General features: G+C 54.8%; 1 protein-coding gene across 15 annotated transcripts in view; it reads left to right on the top strand.

Annotated features, from left to right (window-relative positions):
- The window catches only part of LOC119104919 (calcium/calmodulin-dependent protein kinase type II alpha chain), a 185,792-nt gene that overhangs the window by 28,381 nt on the left and 141,609 nt on the right, over window positions 1–15,802 (top strand). For all 15 annotated transcript variants that reach the window (XM_037228671.1, XM_037228670.1, XM_037228672.1 and 12 more), the window contains 2 exons: window positions 6,732–6,826; window positions 12,896–12,955. In XM_037228671.1, the coding sequence (XP_037084566.1) occupies window positions 6,732–6,826; window positions 12,896–12,955 (155 nt within the window). The remainder of the gene's footprint in view (window positions 1–6,731; window positions 6,827–12,895; window positions 12,956–15,802) is intronic.

Below are 15,802 nucleotides of genomic sequence, written 5' to 3'. Positions count from 1 at the left end.
GGTAGAGTGTAAAACTGAAGCAGGTCAAAAACCTGTTTTAGACATGTTGTTTAACGCCCCGCCATAAATGTTATGGGGCTTTCCATTGCCAAACTTGTCCTTCAGTGAAATTGTTCCAGCTGCCTTTCTCTGATTGTGAAGTCCTGCGCATGCTCCTTTCATGGACCTCACGGTCCATCTCCACCGGCCCATTCGTTTAAAGCTTTGTTGATGCCGCTGCGCCTCTTCCCTTTCGTCGTTCTACATGCGTGGGGAGACTGATGTCGCCGATCTCAGTTGGTCCGTGTGACGCCTTGCGCGCTGTCCGTGACGGGGGCGACGCTGGTGATGATGTCGCCACGTCCGCGTGACCTTCCCGGGCAAGATGGAGAGCAGGTGCACGTGGGAGCAGCTTGTATTGCGGCCTTGACCTTATCTGCGCCTTCCCGGCGGAGGCCGTCCTGACACTAAGAGCATGATGCGAGGATGAGTTTTGCACGGGGTACGTTGCGAATGCTGATTTGGGAGGCTCGCTACCTCCGCTAAACTTGTCTCGAGCCGAGGATCGGTGTTAAGCGGAGGGCCCGAGATGAGCCGGTCATTGTACGGTCCCACGTACCAGACACGGCCCCCGGCTGGCGGTTATGTAACTCCTCTGGGTTATTGAATTCAGTTTCCGCAGCAGCACGTCAGGTGCATCAGGAGGAGGGGAGGGCAGGGACGATGGTTCATCACGTGTGATTTTTGAGTGAGTGAATCAGTCCGTAGTGCAAAGCACCTGTTCTTACCTAGTTGTGCTATAGGTCTTGCGCCCCTGCATTACATAAACTCACGGCAGTGACCCCAATTTACGTCATGTTTGTCCGACCTTCATCTATTGGGCCGTCTGTATGCTGCGCAGATCAATGCATCGGCAGTCACCGCGCATTGCATTGCACCATTGCAGAAGTCAATTGGCTGTAATAGCTGTGCAGGGCTGTTGTGTTGTCTTGCTGCGATGTGCGACATAGAGCCCGACGTCCGGGAAAATAGGTTGTGAATTTAGATTCCCGTGATATTGTGCGTGCATTGATGTGAAATATTGTGCGCGTGATGTTTTTTTTTCTCTGTGCCCCAGCGCGAAGGACAGCGCTCTTGCTATCACCTCGTAGTGGAAACTATCGCGATTGGAAGAGTGCTCGATTGGAGTAAAAAGGACGTGCGTTCGATTCCTTGCTGGACTAAGTTTTCCATGCCTACTCCAGATGAGCAACACCATCTGATTGAAACCTAACAGTTCTGTCGTCATTGAGTCGCCCCAATTTCGCGTCCTTGCATCATGCAGGAACTATAGAATCCATCTGGGAATTGAGTCGCCAATAACGTCCACCGGATTTGCCTTACCGAGTTCTACCGAATTTCCGTGAACGCAACGCCAACTGACGCAGAAACGGACAACGAGAGTTCAGCTATGAATTAGGCAGAGTTTTAGTCCCCAGCCTCATGCTGTTTGGTTGTCTGCATGCCTACAACACCAGAAGTGTTTAGTGATTGTGGAGACTTGTAGTCACCAGGATGGTCACCGTCGTCACTCGTGAAAACCGACACCAGGGGGCGGGTCTTCGGCGCGCTGTGTGGACCTGCGGGCGATACGCTGCTCTCATTGGGCTCACGGAGTCGTTTTATTCATCACTGACTTCAGAAAGGATTTTTCAATAAAAATGACAAGTTATGACCCACAATGGGTATGCAGCATGTTTGTTCATAAACGAAGTATGTTCGATTTCTACTTGCCCCCGCTGAACAGATATATCACGTGCGCTTCGTCCGTGCTTGGCCTGTTTTAGATCATCTCCCTTCACGTACCACCGCGGAAGATCTGGAGGGTGGTACCAAACGTTCCTCCGTCAGCAGGTGCTGAGGTCCTTTGAGATCCTCCGAAGGTCCTCAGAGGTCGGTCTTAGAAGGTTCCTGCGAAGATTTGCAGCGATCTCCGAAAAATCTAGCCCACCATTTATTAGCCAATTTGGGCCCAGGTTTCGTTAGCGGCCAGTTTAGGTGATTGTTTCGATGGCGATTACTGAAGGAAGCACTAGGAAGAGATTGGGTGATCACAGGTGAAATAATTGTATGTACTTTCGGCTCCATCTGTCGCGTTGGCACGTAAACCATGTTTTTGTCAGTTAACTCTCCGGCTGTGGTCAAGTGTTATGAAGTCTTGAGAAGATGGAGTCCTGAAAAGGACTCGGTGATGTTTGGTTTTCAGCCATGTGCGCGACATAACCCGAATCTGTACTTGGAGCTGTTGAGATTTACTGCAGTCTTCTGACTGCGAGACCAGTGCTCTACCAAATGAACTAACTGAGAAGAACCCGCCGCCCCACAAAGCTAGATTATGCGGGTGCTCGACTGGCAAGTACGTTATGTGATCTGTCGTATAATGCTGCGTGTCTGGAAAACCAGGAGTCCGGGGTTCGATTTCTGTCGGTGCCCGCTTTTCCTGTCAGCGTGAGAGACAGGCGACGCCATATAGCCTCTGCAGTTGAGTGCGTCGTAAATTCCCAATGACCACGACGATTACCCCATCAAACTCTAATCGTTCCCAATCCTTGCAAACGAATAGGTCCTGGGGATGCGACCTCTTGCCCGTGTGGGATATTAGTCCTTGGTGTGTTATTTCTTACCAGTATGAGCTCATCGCCGCGGAAGATGGAGCCGTAGCAAATATTTGCGGCTATGAAAAACGCTCTTAATCAGATTCATGTTCTTCGAAAGTCGTATAAATACGTTGTGGATGGCTTAGGCATGTTGGGCACGTTAGGGATGCTGGAACCAACGGCACGAACAATGCCTATCTCAAGGAACAATGGGGAGAAATATCTGTGCAGTTGCGCTCGTACCGACGACTACGCAGAACCGCACCAATCAGTCTCCTTAATCTGATTCCAACCTGAACCCTGGCAACGGTGTCGTACTCGTGCCAGGAGACCGTCTCGGCATTTGACCGTTTCTGGGTTGGCTGATTGGTGCGGCAGTCCCGTGTTCCCCGAATCATGCACCCCGTTTAAGCATGCACCCCGTTGCACCCCGTTTAAGCACGGCCCCGCAACGTGGCTCCTATGACTCCACGTCAAACACACACACACATCTTGCGTGCGTCGCACAGCTCAGGTATCTTTATGGCAGTCGCGTGCTGCCTGTCATATCGCTCGCCGGGTTGGCGTGCTGCCAAATCGCCCGATCGGCTGACCCCGGGCCGCGTCTGCGGCCTACTTCCGGCCGCGTTCCGCGCGCGACCTGTCCGGCTCACGTGTGCGGCGCAGGCTGACACCTGTGTCGCTGCCATTGTCAGCGCGCCGGTGGTGTCGTCTGCGTTGTTCGCGCGTCGATGTATTGATTATCGTGTCGTCTGCCTGCCCCTGGTCCGTGAGGGCGCCACCTCCTAACATGCGGGAAGCGTTGCGGTGTCTCCGCCGGTTATGACAAGACGAGACCGGCGCTTTTGGCGCGGCTGGGGGAGCACCGCGATGGTATTTTTGCGCCGTCAGGCTCTCGTTATTTTTGATAAACGACGCGCAAATTGGACGTCGAGGCAGGTGAAAAAGTGGGCCGCGGGTGGTGGCTGTGTAAAACAGAAAACGATGCTGTCCATCCATTGCGAGGAAGGACCGTATGGCTTATTTTCGGTTGCAGCGGACATGTCACAAGTAATGGGCCAGGTGTGCCGAGGATGCCACTCGGTCAGCACCGCGACACGTGCACAAATTATACACGCAAAATCCTCGCAAAGCTCTCGCCAATCCCCTTTCATTCGTGGACAGCGTCGGCAGGCGAGCCCATCGCTCCACCCTGTCCTACTGTCGTATGCAGCGTAACGCTCCTGCAATATGCAGCGCAGGGCGGCGGCCGGGGCAGCGACTGGCGTGGCCGTGCGCGACTGGTGCGGCGCCCGCGGCCCTGACCCTTGACCTTTCGTGGCGAGGTCGCGGCCGTGGACGGTTTCTCTGCCGCGGCCGACGTTTGGCTGGGCGCCCGGTGGCGGGCGACGCCATGGAAGCGCTCATGGACGTTGTTTGCGTACGGGTCCATGCTCGGCGCTTTCTGCGACGTTCATGCTCGCCCGCGCGGGACGCCGCGTGGTGGACATTGGCTCAGTATTTGGCCACTTGTTTGGGGGGTGGGGGATGGGATGTCGATATTTGTTCTTGGTATTACACCCCCGTCTCAGAGTCACTGCCGGTTTCTCCTCTCTCTGCTCAAGATCGGCCGATCAACCCGCAGGGGCGTCGGCTTCGGCCGGTGTAAGGGGAGTAGCGCCCCCTCAGGTCCCAGCTCCGGTAGCGGCTGGACAGCGCAAGGCGTTCATTTCAGGGCCTAACGACCCTGCCGGAACGTGATTTCCTGTTGCCTGTCCCGTCCCATCACCCGCATTCCCGCATCCGGCCCTCTTATCACCCCTCATCCTCGTTTTATCGGGGTCGCCGTGTCCTCTCGCCCGCCTCCCCGGATTGATTAGATCCTGGTGGCTGAGGGGCTCGTCGTGCGGATTAGTCACGGCGCGTCCCGGCACTCCATTTTCTCCAGGGTATCCGGAGGCGCGGGGGAGGGGGGGCGTGGGGCCCACAAGGGTCTAGCGGCTTGTCGCTCGCGCCGCGGCTGGGTGCTTTGCGAGGGTTTCCGCTTGGGGCGCCTGGCCGCGCGCAGTGACATAAGAGGTCAGGGGGCGATGGCACTGAACCACAGTCGGGACGGGCCACCACGAGACGAGGAGAGAGGAGGGTGTGCTCTGTAGGTTGCGTACTGGCCACACGTGCGAGACTCACCGATACGTGCTGTGTAGTGGTGGCAGACCCCGATGCCCACCCTGGCCAGCGTTCCCCAACGTGCACCACGTGGTTCAACTGGGTCCACTTGACGTCCAGGAGCGTTCATGCTTCTTGGGGCGAAATGCTATGTCCCTTACGTCAAGCGGTATTCTTGATGGTCATTCGCATCTGCTTGATGGTGGCCAGCTGTTTTCATTCCGTACAAAAAATTGGATTCTGCTATTTACACTCACCTCGTTTATTAAATAACGATGTCATTGACGCCATATGACCTCTGCAGTCGGTGCGCCCTGATGCCCTTATTAGCAACAATAAAAACGAACGGCCAATCAGTATCGAGCTGGGCGGCGGTAACCCAGCAACTAGGCGCCTCGGGCTTGGCAGCATCTAGGCGCCTCAGGTTTGGCAGCATCTTGGCGCCTGAGGCTTGGCAAATTGGCCGGGCAGGTCAGCTATCAGGATTTGAGGTCAAAGGACAACGGATTGACAGCCGACAAATTGTGCGAAGAGAGGTCGCCAGATAACTGGAATTCTGGTGCCGCGAATTTATATTTTCCTCCTACATACCCTACCAGATGGGTTTTGCATCGCTAGTGGCGCGTGTTCATCTCTGCTTGTTTTTGCAACGGGTTGTATAACCGGACGCTGGTGGTCATGTCAGATGGTCATGTCTGTCACGTCGGTCTTTTGTTGACGGGAGCACGATTAACGGCCGACAAACGCCCCTGCGCGAGCGGGCTGTCGTGTGGCGAGCCAGCGTGCTCTGCGTTGGGGCGTAGACGCGCCGTGTGGCGCTGCTCGTTGGGGGAAACTTTCCCCGACCAACTGGGGTTTTGTCCCCGACGGGAGGCTGTTGGTCGTGGGTGTTAAGTGCTGACTTCTGGCCCACTTGAGCAGTCATTTTGTTAGGTTTTTGTTGCGTAGCTGGGATAAACGCTGAATGGTCATCGCTCGTTCGAAGTCATAATCGGTTTCGGTCAAAATCTGTTAGAAAAGAGGCAATAGATTGCCACTTCCAATTCGTGCATATTTTTCTTCAAATAAAGGGCGCGTTTCAGGCATACGCATTGATATCTTATGACAGCTAAGCAACGCAGAACGCCAAATAGACGGGAAACGCAATCTAAGCAGGCGGCGCAGTGTCGCGGCGGTTTGGGACTCACTCGGACAGGGTCTCAAAGCGAACTAATGAAAGTTACTAACCCTTCACCTGACTGATAACCAACGAATGCAAAGTTAAACCGTGCGGCGTCGCGGGGGGGGGGGGGGGGGTATAAGAGCTGTGTACGCCAACTCTCCTGTGGTTTTTGTGTATCTTGCGCGAGCGACATCAAGGTGCTGAAACGCATCGCTACGCAATCTGCCGAGCACAGCCATAGCACATTTCTCTCATTGCTAACCATCTCTCATTTCCGTACGGCTCGTTTCCTGAATGGCCGGCTCTGACGCGAGCCGGCGTCGCCATGCTGTACGGCGCCATGCCCCGCTGACATGTCGACGGCCTGTGGAGAATGTAAACAGCCAATCCGCGGGGAATGCGGGCGTGATGGGGTTATTTGCGCCGATGATGAGCTTGGCGGCCGGATCAGCTTGTTACTGCCCTGATGACCACGTGCTGATGTGCCTACGGTATCTTGCGAGTGCGCGTGTGTGTCTGTGTGTTGTGGGTGTGGCGGCAGCAGGACGCAGAACCGACGATAACTGATCATGACGCGCATTCCTCGGGCTTTCCTTCGACCGAGTGTTGTGGTGGCTGCACACGTATGCGGGATGTGGACGGGATGCTACAACAGCACACACAGTAGCATCAAGCTGAATGGATAGTGCCGTACTTAAGTCTTACCTGTGCTTGTATCTGTATGTTTTTGGACATCATTTGAATCTCGCAGACGTCCGGTTGGTGCAGCCTGTTGGCTGCAAAGCTTGCAATTTTGTCCTCTTTTGCAGGGGTGCGTTTTCCATTGTGCGAAGATGCGTGCAAAAGTCGACGGGGCTGGAATTCGCGGCCAAAATCATCAACACCAAGAAGCTCTCCGCCCGGGGTAAGTGCTCGCTGTACAGCTAATCGACACCCTCCTGTTGGGTTGCCAACCAGGTTATGTGCTTGATATTAGCGAGAAGGCTTTAAACTACTGTACTTTTATTTTACATGATCAGCTCGGAGCTCTTATGCTAACAGCAACGGGCTCTCAAACTGGGATCGCTTGTGATCACAGGCGCAGCTTGAAGCGCCGTGTCTGAATCATATAGCCGAGGTTGGCTTAGTAACTCCCTTAACGAATAAGTCCTAATATGAAGATCGACAACTCCAAGCATAATGGCTCTGAACTGATGCTGCCAGGTCATGGGGCAGGCTTTGCGCGATGAACGAGGGCAGGGTCCGTGGAGCCAAACTGTGTCCCGAACTGGGTGGTGGTGCACTGGGACTGAACTGGGAGGTGCGCACCTCTACCGCCTCATCATCTGCTTCGCTGCTCTCATCATCTGCTGCTTCCAAAAACCTTCATCGTCATCATTATTTGTGTTGCGGTTGGCCGACTAGGCACCTAATGTCTTGCCGTTGCTCAGTTGTGTTTTGACAGATCTTCCAAGAGACTCCGACTCTTATAAGATCAATATTTCTGAACGTCGTAGAACAGCATCGTTAGCCGTGGAATGGTCTTATCCACGCTATCGTTGCTGATTAGTGGTTACGTGGTTGATTAGTGGGTACAAAGTGGCGCCCTTTTTCATTGCTTAATTTGTATTGGTATGTCCTTAGCCAAAGACTTAAATCGATGTCGCTGATAAGGTAAAGAGGATATGACTCACCATCGATATGGTGCACCATCGATATGGTTCACGATCGATATGGTCGCGTAGAGTTCGGCACAGCACTTTTCCTACCGCTTCGGCAATGGTGGTTTATCGTCGAGTGTCTTTCAGCGGTATTTCCCTATCGCTACCCTCCCGGTGACAGTGACCCCGACTTCGTCTGCAGTTTTCGACCCTTCAACCCTCTTCCGCGGGACACTTACCCTGGGCCCTACCTGTGGGCGCGGGAGTGGTTGTCCGGGGTTTGTCGCGGACTGTCCACGAATCACCCGTCATCACTCGCTTGCTGACTTCCATGGCTCTAGCCCTGAGCCCGCCTCTGGTCCCCATTCCCAACACGTGACCTCCCCTCCCCATCCCCTGAGCCCGCCTCTGGTCCCCATTCCCAACGCGTGACCTCCCCTCCCCACCCCCTGAGTCCGCCTCTGATCCCCATTCCCGCCACGTGACCTCCCCTCCCCAGCCCCTGAGCCCGCCTCTGATCACGATCTCCAGCACCTGACTCCCCCGCTGCAAACCCTGGATGCGCCTCTGATTGTTCGCGTCGCGCTTCTCCCGCGCGGAGGAGCCCCGGCCGGGCTGAAGGTCAAGCGGCGGCCGGCCGCGCTGACCGGCGCGCCGTCGGCCGTGTACACTTCCGCGCCCACCCGCAATCGGCCCGCCGCGCGCCCGCGCGCCCGACACGGCCGCCAAATCGTGCCAGACGCATTCCGAGGATTCTGCGGCGGGCCACGTGAACCGAAGCCCGCTTGCGTGACGTCACCGGGACGCGCGCCAGCGGCGCAGGTGGGGCGGTGGACGTGGCTCAGCTGCCGCGCCGGTTCGGCCGACAGGCTTTGGGAGATCGGATGCGGCTTGCGTGCGCTCGTTAGTTGTTAAATCGCTGTTAAATCGTTGCTAAATCGCTGGGTGGCGGATTCATAGCGGGCAGATGTATCATATCATTCGATCATAGCAGGTCATCAGGTCATACCAAGTCATGTCGGGATCGCGTCACGATGCCATTGCGGTTGACACGCTGGGAACCTAGCGAGAACACAACGCTGAAGATGCGCTAACGTGTGCAAGTGACGTGCGTTGCTTCGAGTTCATATGCGGTGCAGTTCCGGCCTTTGTACGTTGTTGTAGTTGTCAATATTTTTCCTTTTTCATGGACCAGGCAGCGCGATTGCCATTTGATGTGTAACTTGACTGCAAAATGGAGGTTCTTTTGCGGCTAGTAGGAATACGACTCGGCGTTTTTCGTAGTGTTCCCATCTTTATCACGTGCATTAAACGTGTTACACTTCTGAAATGCACTTTCCGTTTTCGATGTTTGGCGCTGAATATAAGCCGCGGTCAGGCAGGGTGACGACCCGGACCTTCCCGCCAGCTGTCCCGCGGGCAGGCGGGGTGATGACTCGGACCTTCCCGCCAGCTGTCCCGCGGGCAGGCGGTGTGACGACTCGGACCTTCCCGCCAGCTGTCCCGCGGGCAGGCGGGGTGACGACTCGGACCTTCCCGCCAGCTGTCCCGCGGGCAGGCGGGGTGACGACTCGGACCTTCCCGCCAGCTGTCCCGCGATCAGGCGGGGTGACGACTCGGACCTTCCCGCCAGCTGTCCCGCGGTCAGGCAGGGTGACGACCCGGACCTTCCCGCCAGCTGTCCCGCGATCAGGCAGGGTGACGACTCGGACCTTCCCGCCAGCTATCCTGCGGTCAGGCAGGGTGACGACTCGGACCTTCCCGCCAGCTGTCCCGCGGGCAGGCGGTGTGACGACTCGGACCTTCCCGCCAGCTGTCCCGCGGGCAGGCGGGGTGACGACTCGGACCTTCCCGCCAGCTGTCTGCGCCGGCTGCGGGCCGCCGATGCGAACTGTGGCCGCTCGGAGGGAGGGGGCGTCTCTTGGCCGCCCCGCCGGGCTGGGACACGCTATGTGTACCTTGGCCCGCACGCTGCCAAATTACCGGGCGGCACGCTGGGCACGTTCGTTCCCCCTTGCCCGGCGAGGACGTGTCAGGACCGCCCGTCCCTTGCCGTCAGTCGGCCTCCCCCCCTCCCCCCCCCCCGCTCCTGACGTCTGATCAGCTGTTTGGGGTGGTCCGGTCAGTAGGTTTGGCGAATGTTTAGATGGGCGCGAGCCGACCGCTGTAGTCGACACAGTCACAGACATCAAAGCGGCGCCGGTACACCGTTCATAGGTTACCCTCGTGTCTCGAGCGGTGACGAATCTGTAGCTATATCCTTATGTTGTGCATTATAGACAAAATGCAATGCACTACATGCATAGGTAAATGTTCGTGTTCAATGTATGCTACGTTACTTATGTTATAAATTAAACGTGAGAGATACGTTGCAGCATTGCTTCGAAGGCTCATATGGGATGCTGTGGGCCTATGTTGCAGCGCCACGTAAAGTTGAAGTGGGATTTTCGGAGCCCTGTCAGCGGAGGGCAGATCTACGAATATTTTAGTTGACCTGACACTGCATTCGCAAATCATATCTTTCCGTCATTCTGAGCTCTAAAATAAAAACACCGACGAGAAAAGGCCAAACTAAGCTCGGGAAACTAACCTTGGCAGCAAGTTTTCTCTGATTGGTCTTCACGCACTATCACGAATTCTGAAGTGATGGCCACAAGTTCCGCTTAAAAGTCAGTTGCTACATGCGCCACGAACGGGTCACGATAAACTTATTATTAAGAGGTTGTAATGGCCCTTCTTCCCCTCCCCTTCGACGCCCGTGACCGGTATAGCCTAGCCCTGACCCCTGACCTGGTCTGGTGTCGCTGGATGCGGCGTACCACATGCCAATGACCCCTGGCCTTTGCCCGGTCTGGACGGCGGGCGGTTTTTCCGCGGCAGTGATGGATTAACGTCGCTCCCAGCCGTACACGGAGGCCCGTCTCTGCACTATATGACCACTGGCGGCGGCACAGCGCGGCTCTGGGAGACGGACGCCGTCGTTGGACCCGTGCTGCCGGGAGTCCTGTGGCGCCGGGCATGTGCGTATGCCGCAAACATGCATACAGCACACGCATGCGGTGGTGGTGGTCGCGGTCATTGAAGCTTTACAACAGCTCAGCTGACAGCTGCTGGGGCTAAAGGGTGGCGCCTGGCTCTCACACTGGCAGAAAGAACGGACACCGCGGGAATCGAACCACGTACATCTTCTCTCCCAGACGCACAGCGGTTAACGCAAACGCGGCAACCACTTCACAATCAGCAACCTTGCACGCGGCAGTCAGGGAATCTTTACAGATGGAATAAGACGATGTATTAGGATTATAAATGCGACAGCTGTGACACAATGGTCCTTCATGTAGCGTCGGGTATGTGTGCGTGCCTCATGCATGTATACAGCACACGCATGCGGCGGTGGTGGTTGTGGTCATGGGGTCTGTATAAGGACTGACGGCTGCTGAGGTCGGCTATAGGGCGGCCCCTGACTCACAATCAAACCCTGTACCTCTTCTTTTCCAGACGCGCAAACGCGACAACCACTACCTTTAAGCAACCCTGCATGCGGCGGTCACGAAGCCTTTACAAATGGACTGAGGACGATGTGTTCGGATTACGAATGCGGTAGTTGTGACACAATGGGCCTCGTGTGGTGTGCTGGTATGGACACGTATGTGTATGCCAATACCGCGGTATTACCAGTACAGACATTCTACGCATACATGCATACAGTGCATTTTACTAATGCTATAAATTCTATCCATGATCATGCATCTGTAATCCTATGCATCACACTGCTGCCAAAAGCATTCGGAAAGACGGATCGCCGCACGGCCTACATCAGTCGATGCGCCCTACCCCCCCCCCCCCCCTCCCGGAAGAACGGATCGTTGGTTGTTCGTTTTTCCGACTTCAGTTCTTCTTCTTCAGACCTCAAATTTCAGATTCAGATTCTTCAGACTTCCGGGACCAAACGCGCTCTCAAGCGGCAGCATTGTCTGAGATTGTTTGGGAGTTGAACTTCGGGCGAACCGATTTAGTGCTCGATGTTTGAGATTGCGCACGGACTTGCTTGAAAGAAGCATCCTTCTTGCCAAAGCGAATTCAGCACGAAATTCTGGCCGTGAAATCGTTCGCACGCGCTTTTATTTTGGCCCGTGGTGGAGTATTTTCGGTTCTCTAAGTTAGGTTTTCCACTTCGGTGGCCCGGTTGTCCTGGGAGTGCTCATTTGTCTTCGTTCCGACACTTTCTAACTTGTCGGTAGAACTTTGGCGACAGTCCAAACTTCACGACTTAGACCTCGGATCACGTTGTGGGTTTTGCATTGAGTGGCGGCTCTGAAGTCGAGGCCGCCTTATGTCATTGACTGAACGGAGTTAATCCCGAGTTACTCACTCAGTGGCGGACTCGGCCAATGCTGCATTCAACACATCCGCATTAGAGTCGGCAAACACGGCGTTCAATACGTTCGCAGTTTCCGGACCGTTGCGGTCGAGACCACCTAACGCCTGTTCACCGGCCGGAGGGCTTTGCGAATGGAGGCCATGACCCCGGCGCACCGGGGGTCATAGGGGTCACTTCGTCCGGGGTCGGGCGCGGCATCGGGGACTGGTCGCGGTGCCCTGTTGACCCCAGAGCTGCCGCCGGGAGCACTGGGGTCACGGCTGCCGCTCTGCACCGCGACCTCTGCTCCAAAGGGGTGCCAAGCACGACCCTGCCGGCGGGCTGTCCGAGCCAGAACGGCACCACTCTGGCTGATCACTGACCCGCGGGAGCTGACCTCCGCCCGTACCCAGTTGTCAGTCGCACCGACACTGGTGTAACCTGTGGCGTACCCTCACTGTGCGACACAGGCCACGTGGTGTATGGGCGGATACATGTATGTGCATATATATATATATATATATATATATATATATATATATATATATACACGTCTACGTCTACGTCTACATGCGTATACGCTTATGCGTGTGCGAACAATTTTGCCTGCGTACCTCGGTCTCAGGAGTTGTTGTGACCCCTCCGCTCCGTGTCTGGATCGCGAGAGAGGCTATGAATCGGTGCACACGCATGGTGACAGGCATCAGCCTTGCCGTGAGCCCGCAACCCCGGCCCCGTCGTGATCCGCCGGCCATCCCAGCCATGATCCCTGCCTCCTAACGCGGATCCGTGACGCCGATCCGGGCCCCTCTCTCCACCGGAGTTCGTGGTGTTGGTGCGACCTCAACAGGTGTTGACCTGATGTGACCTGACCTGGCGTAACAGTGGTGCTTGCGTGGGGATTACCATGTCCGGGGATCAGTGCTGACCTGGTCTGGTGTAGCGTTGCTGACCGGCGTCCCCTTCGTTGCAGACTTCCAGAAGCTGGAGCGCGAAGCCCGGATATGCCGCAAGCTGCAGCACCCCAACATTGGTGAGTGTCCACTCTGTCTGTCTGTCTGTCTGTCTGTCTGTCTGTCTGTCTGTCTGTCTGTCTGTCTGTCTGTCTGTCTGACTGACTGGCTGGCTGGCTGGCTGGGTGGCTGGCTGGCTGGCTGGCTGGCTGGCTGGCCGGCACAACCCGCCGGCGTTTCTGTTTCCAGTTTTTGTTAGTTTTTTTTTTACTGAGAAAGCCGGTGGGATCTGAAGGCATGGTGTGGTAGGAGTACATGGTTTTCCAAAGGCACGATAATTGCTGTCGTTTCTTCCTAATGTGAACTGTGTAATAAGGGGGTCGTTTTTTACAACACCGCGTAAGATCTCAATACAAATGCTAGTGGTACAGCTCAATGGCTCAGTTAAGATGTGGACAGTTTGCTTTTGTTATACGATAATCATCTGCGAAATATAAATCCAAGTATCACGTTAAATGTCGACAGAATGTCGATGAACATTGCTCACTGACATGGTTGGTGTAATGCAGGCAAAATACTTTGTTTTAGAGGTTTTTTTTCTCAGGTACAATTGTGTCCTAGAAATTCCATGCCTAATTATGCTAACCTCCTTTCTCTTCGCTGCCGTTTTAACATACTTTATTTTTGCTGTTCAGAGCGATAGTAAGAAAACAATTGCAAAAATAGCATATAGGTCACGGCGAAAACAAATTGCGCATCACATAATTTTGTGCCGACTGTTTTACTTGACAAAAGTTTTCGCCTCTGCCCGGTCCAGCTGGGATTTGTCATAAATCACGTGTGAATAAGAAGACGAAAGACCCATGTGTACAACTGCGGCATCGACGACCGATTATCTTAATTAGTTACGAAAAATAGGTCGGCCCTGTTCAAGCGTTTTTTCGACGCCCAGTGGCATCCGGCGACTCGGACAGAACACGCTCGACCTCAGACCGCGATACTGTGAGTTCGATCCGCACGGTCCGCGATGTTTTAGTTTGCCGGATGGTAGCCAACGTGAGACATGTCGACGCTTCAGGCCACGTGAAGGACGCCGATGGGGGAGTGGTACAGGGTTCGATTCCCCGCGGTGCCCGCCTTTTCTGCCTGAGTGAGAGGCAGGCGACGCCACGTAGCCTCAGCAGCTGAGTGCGTCGTAAAGCCCCCATGACGGAGGCAGTCGACGTGGGATATGTCGACGTAGCTTGTCATAGAAGATGCGCGTGTTGTAAAGTAATCCAGTAACTCACCGATGCAAATTGAATGGTAAAATAACGTAGGGGAGAAAGTGCTTCTGCGAAGTTTGCGCTGCCGTGGATTTGTCAAGCCGTGTCTTGCCGGCGCGCCTAGCCCTGCTGTTTGGTATTACCCTTGGCTGTCTCTCAGTCACCGCTTGAAACGGCCTGTTTTTGTCACGGTCGCGGCGGCGTCACGTCCTGTCACGGGCACAAGGGCAGCCCGTGCAGTCCACGACCGCGATTGCCTCGCCGTCTGTTCGTGCGCCGCAGCGGCGGCTCTGGTCCGTGCCCAGACCGCAGCCCTCATATGCGAGCGTGGCAGTCGCACCCGAGCTAGGCTCATGCCTGTCAGCCCGTCCACCGCCGGCGCACAAAGCCCGTCGCGAGCCCAGTGTGCCGCTGTACATTTGCTTCGTTCCCTCCGAGCTTATGTTAATGATGCTGGACGCCGTGCATTCTGTGCGAGGAGCTGCCAGCTAATTGTGACGTCACAGTGCTGAGCATTCAAGACGCTGTGTCCCGGCTTAGCGCCCCAAGCCGGGGCTTCAAGAGAGCCGGGCGGCGTGCGGGCACGGGTGAGGAATGTCCTGTGGGAGATGTGAATCCGGTTGAAGTTGTCTGCCTCCTCCCGGTGCGGGCCGGCGTAAAATCCATCGCAGCAGTGATGCCACGCGGTGATCAAAATTTTGCTGAGACAAAAAGCGACGCTGACCGGTTCGTTATTCGGTCGGCTATTGGGTGCGTTTCCGGTGAAGCTTTGGGCAAGCAATTTTGGAACATTAGATATAGGTTGTTGTTACTGGAGGGGCGGATATTCGTGAACAAAACATTACAGCTATCCTCGCTTCCAAGCCATGTAAAGCGGCGCAGCGGTGGTTTTGTGGCGTAGAGAGTGGATAGCGGCACGATAAGAGAAAAATGTGGATTATTTCAAAGCTGCCATGCGGTTTTCCTGTGTTGTGGTTGCATTGTGTATCCACTTAAGACAGAAAACACCATTTGAGAGACTGTCTCTGGTTCTTCAATGAGAAATACAACATTGTGGCGATTGTGACACAATCGAATGATGTTTGAGCTCGCGTACGCTGTAATGAACTTACGCTTCCCATGACTTAACTCACGCCCGGGTGACCGGTTAGATACCCATGACTTAACTCACGCCCGGGTGACCGGTTAGATACCCTTCGCTCGGGTGGAGTGCGGGGTCAATTTGACCCCCCTGAGATCTCAGGAACTAAGAGAGCTAGTACGTTAAATTTACAGAGTGTGTTGACCTGTGCGTAAACTCACTTAGCTCAAAGTTTGAGGTTCCTAGGTCATGACCTTTTGGTCAAATAAGGTCAAACAAGGTCAAATTCCAGGTTGGTCTCCAAAGTGCTTCTAGAACCTAGATAACTGTTTTAAGCAAAATGTCACATGATCAGTTAAGGTCATTGACCTTGTTTGACCTTAAGAAGGTCATGGCGACCAAAATCATGCAAGACTGCTCTGAGTTTTGCACTTGAATTAGCGACAAAGATTACGCTAGGCAGTATGCTCCTAAAAACAAAATGTTGACCAGGGTGATTTTAAGTCGTTGACCTATTCTGACCTTTAAGAAGTCCATGGAAGATGTATAATGCGGTTTCCGTTATCAATAAACTCGAAATG

Source organism: Pollicipes pollicipes, unplaced genomic scaffold, assembly GCF_011947565.3.
Source record: "Pollicipes pollicipes isolate AB1234 unplaced genomic scaffold, Ppol_2.1 Scaffold_6052;HRSCAF=7182_pilon_pilon_pilon, whole genome shotgun sequence".
NCBI lineage: Eukaryota > Metazoa > Arthropoda > Thecostraca > Pollicipedomorpha > Pollicipedidae > Pollicipes > Pollicipes pollicipes.
The sequence above is the reverse complement of the archived record's forward strand: the minus strand, read 5'-3'. Positions and strand labels throughout refer to the sequence as shown.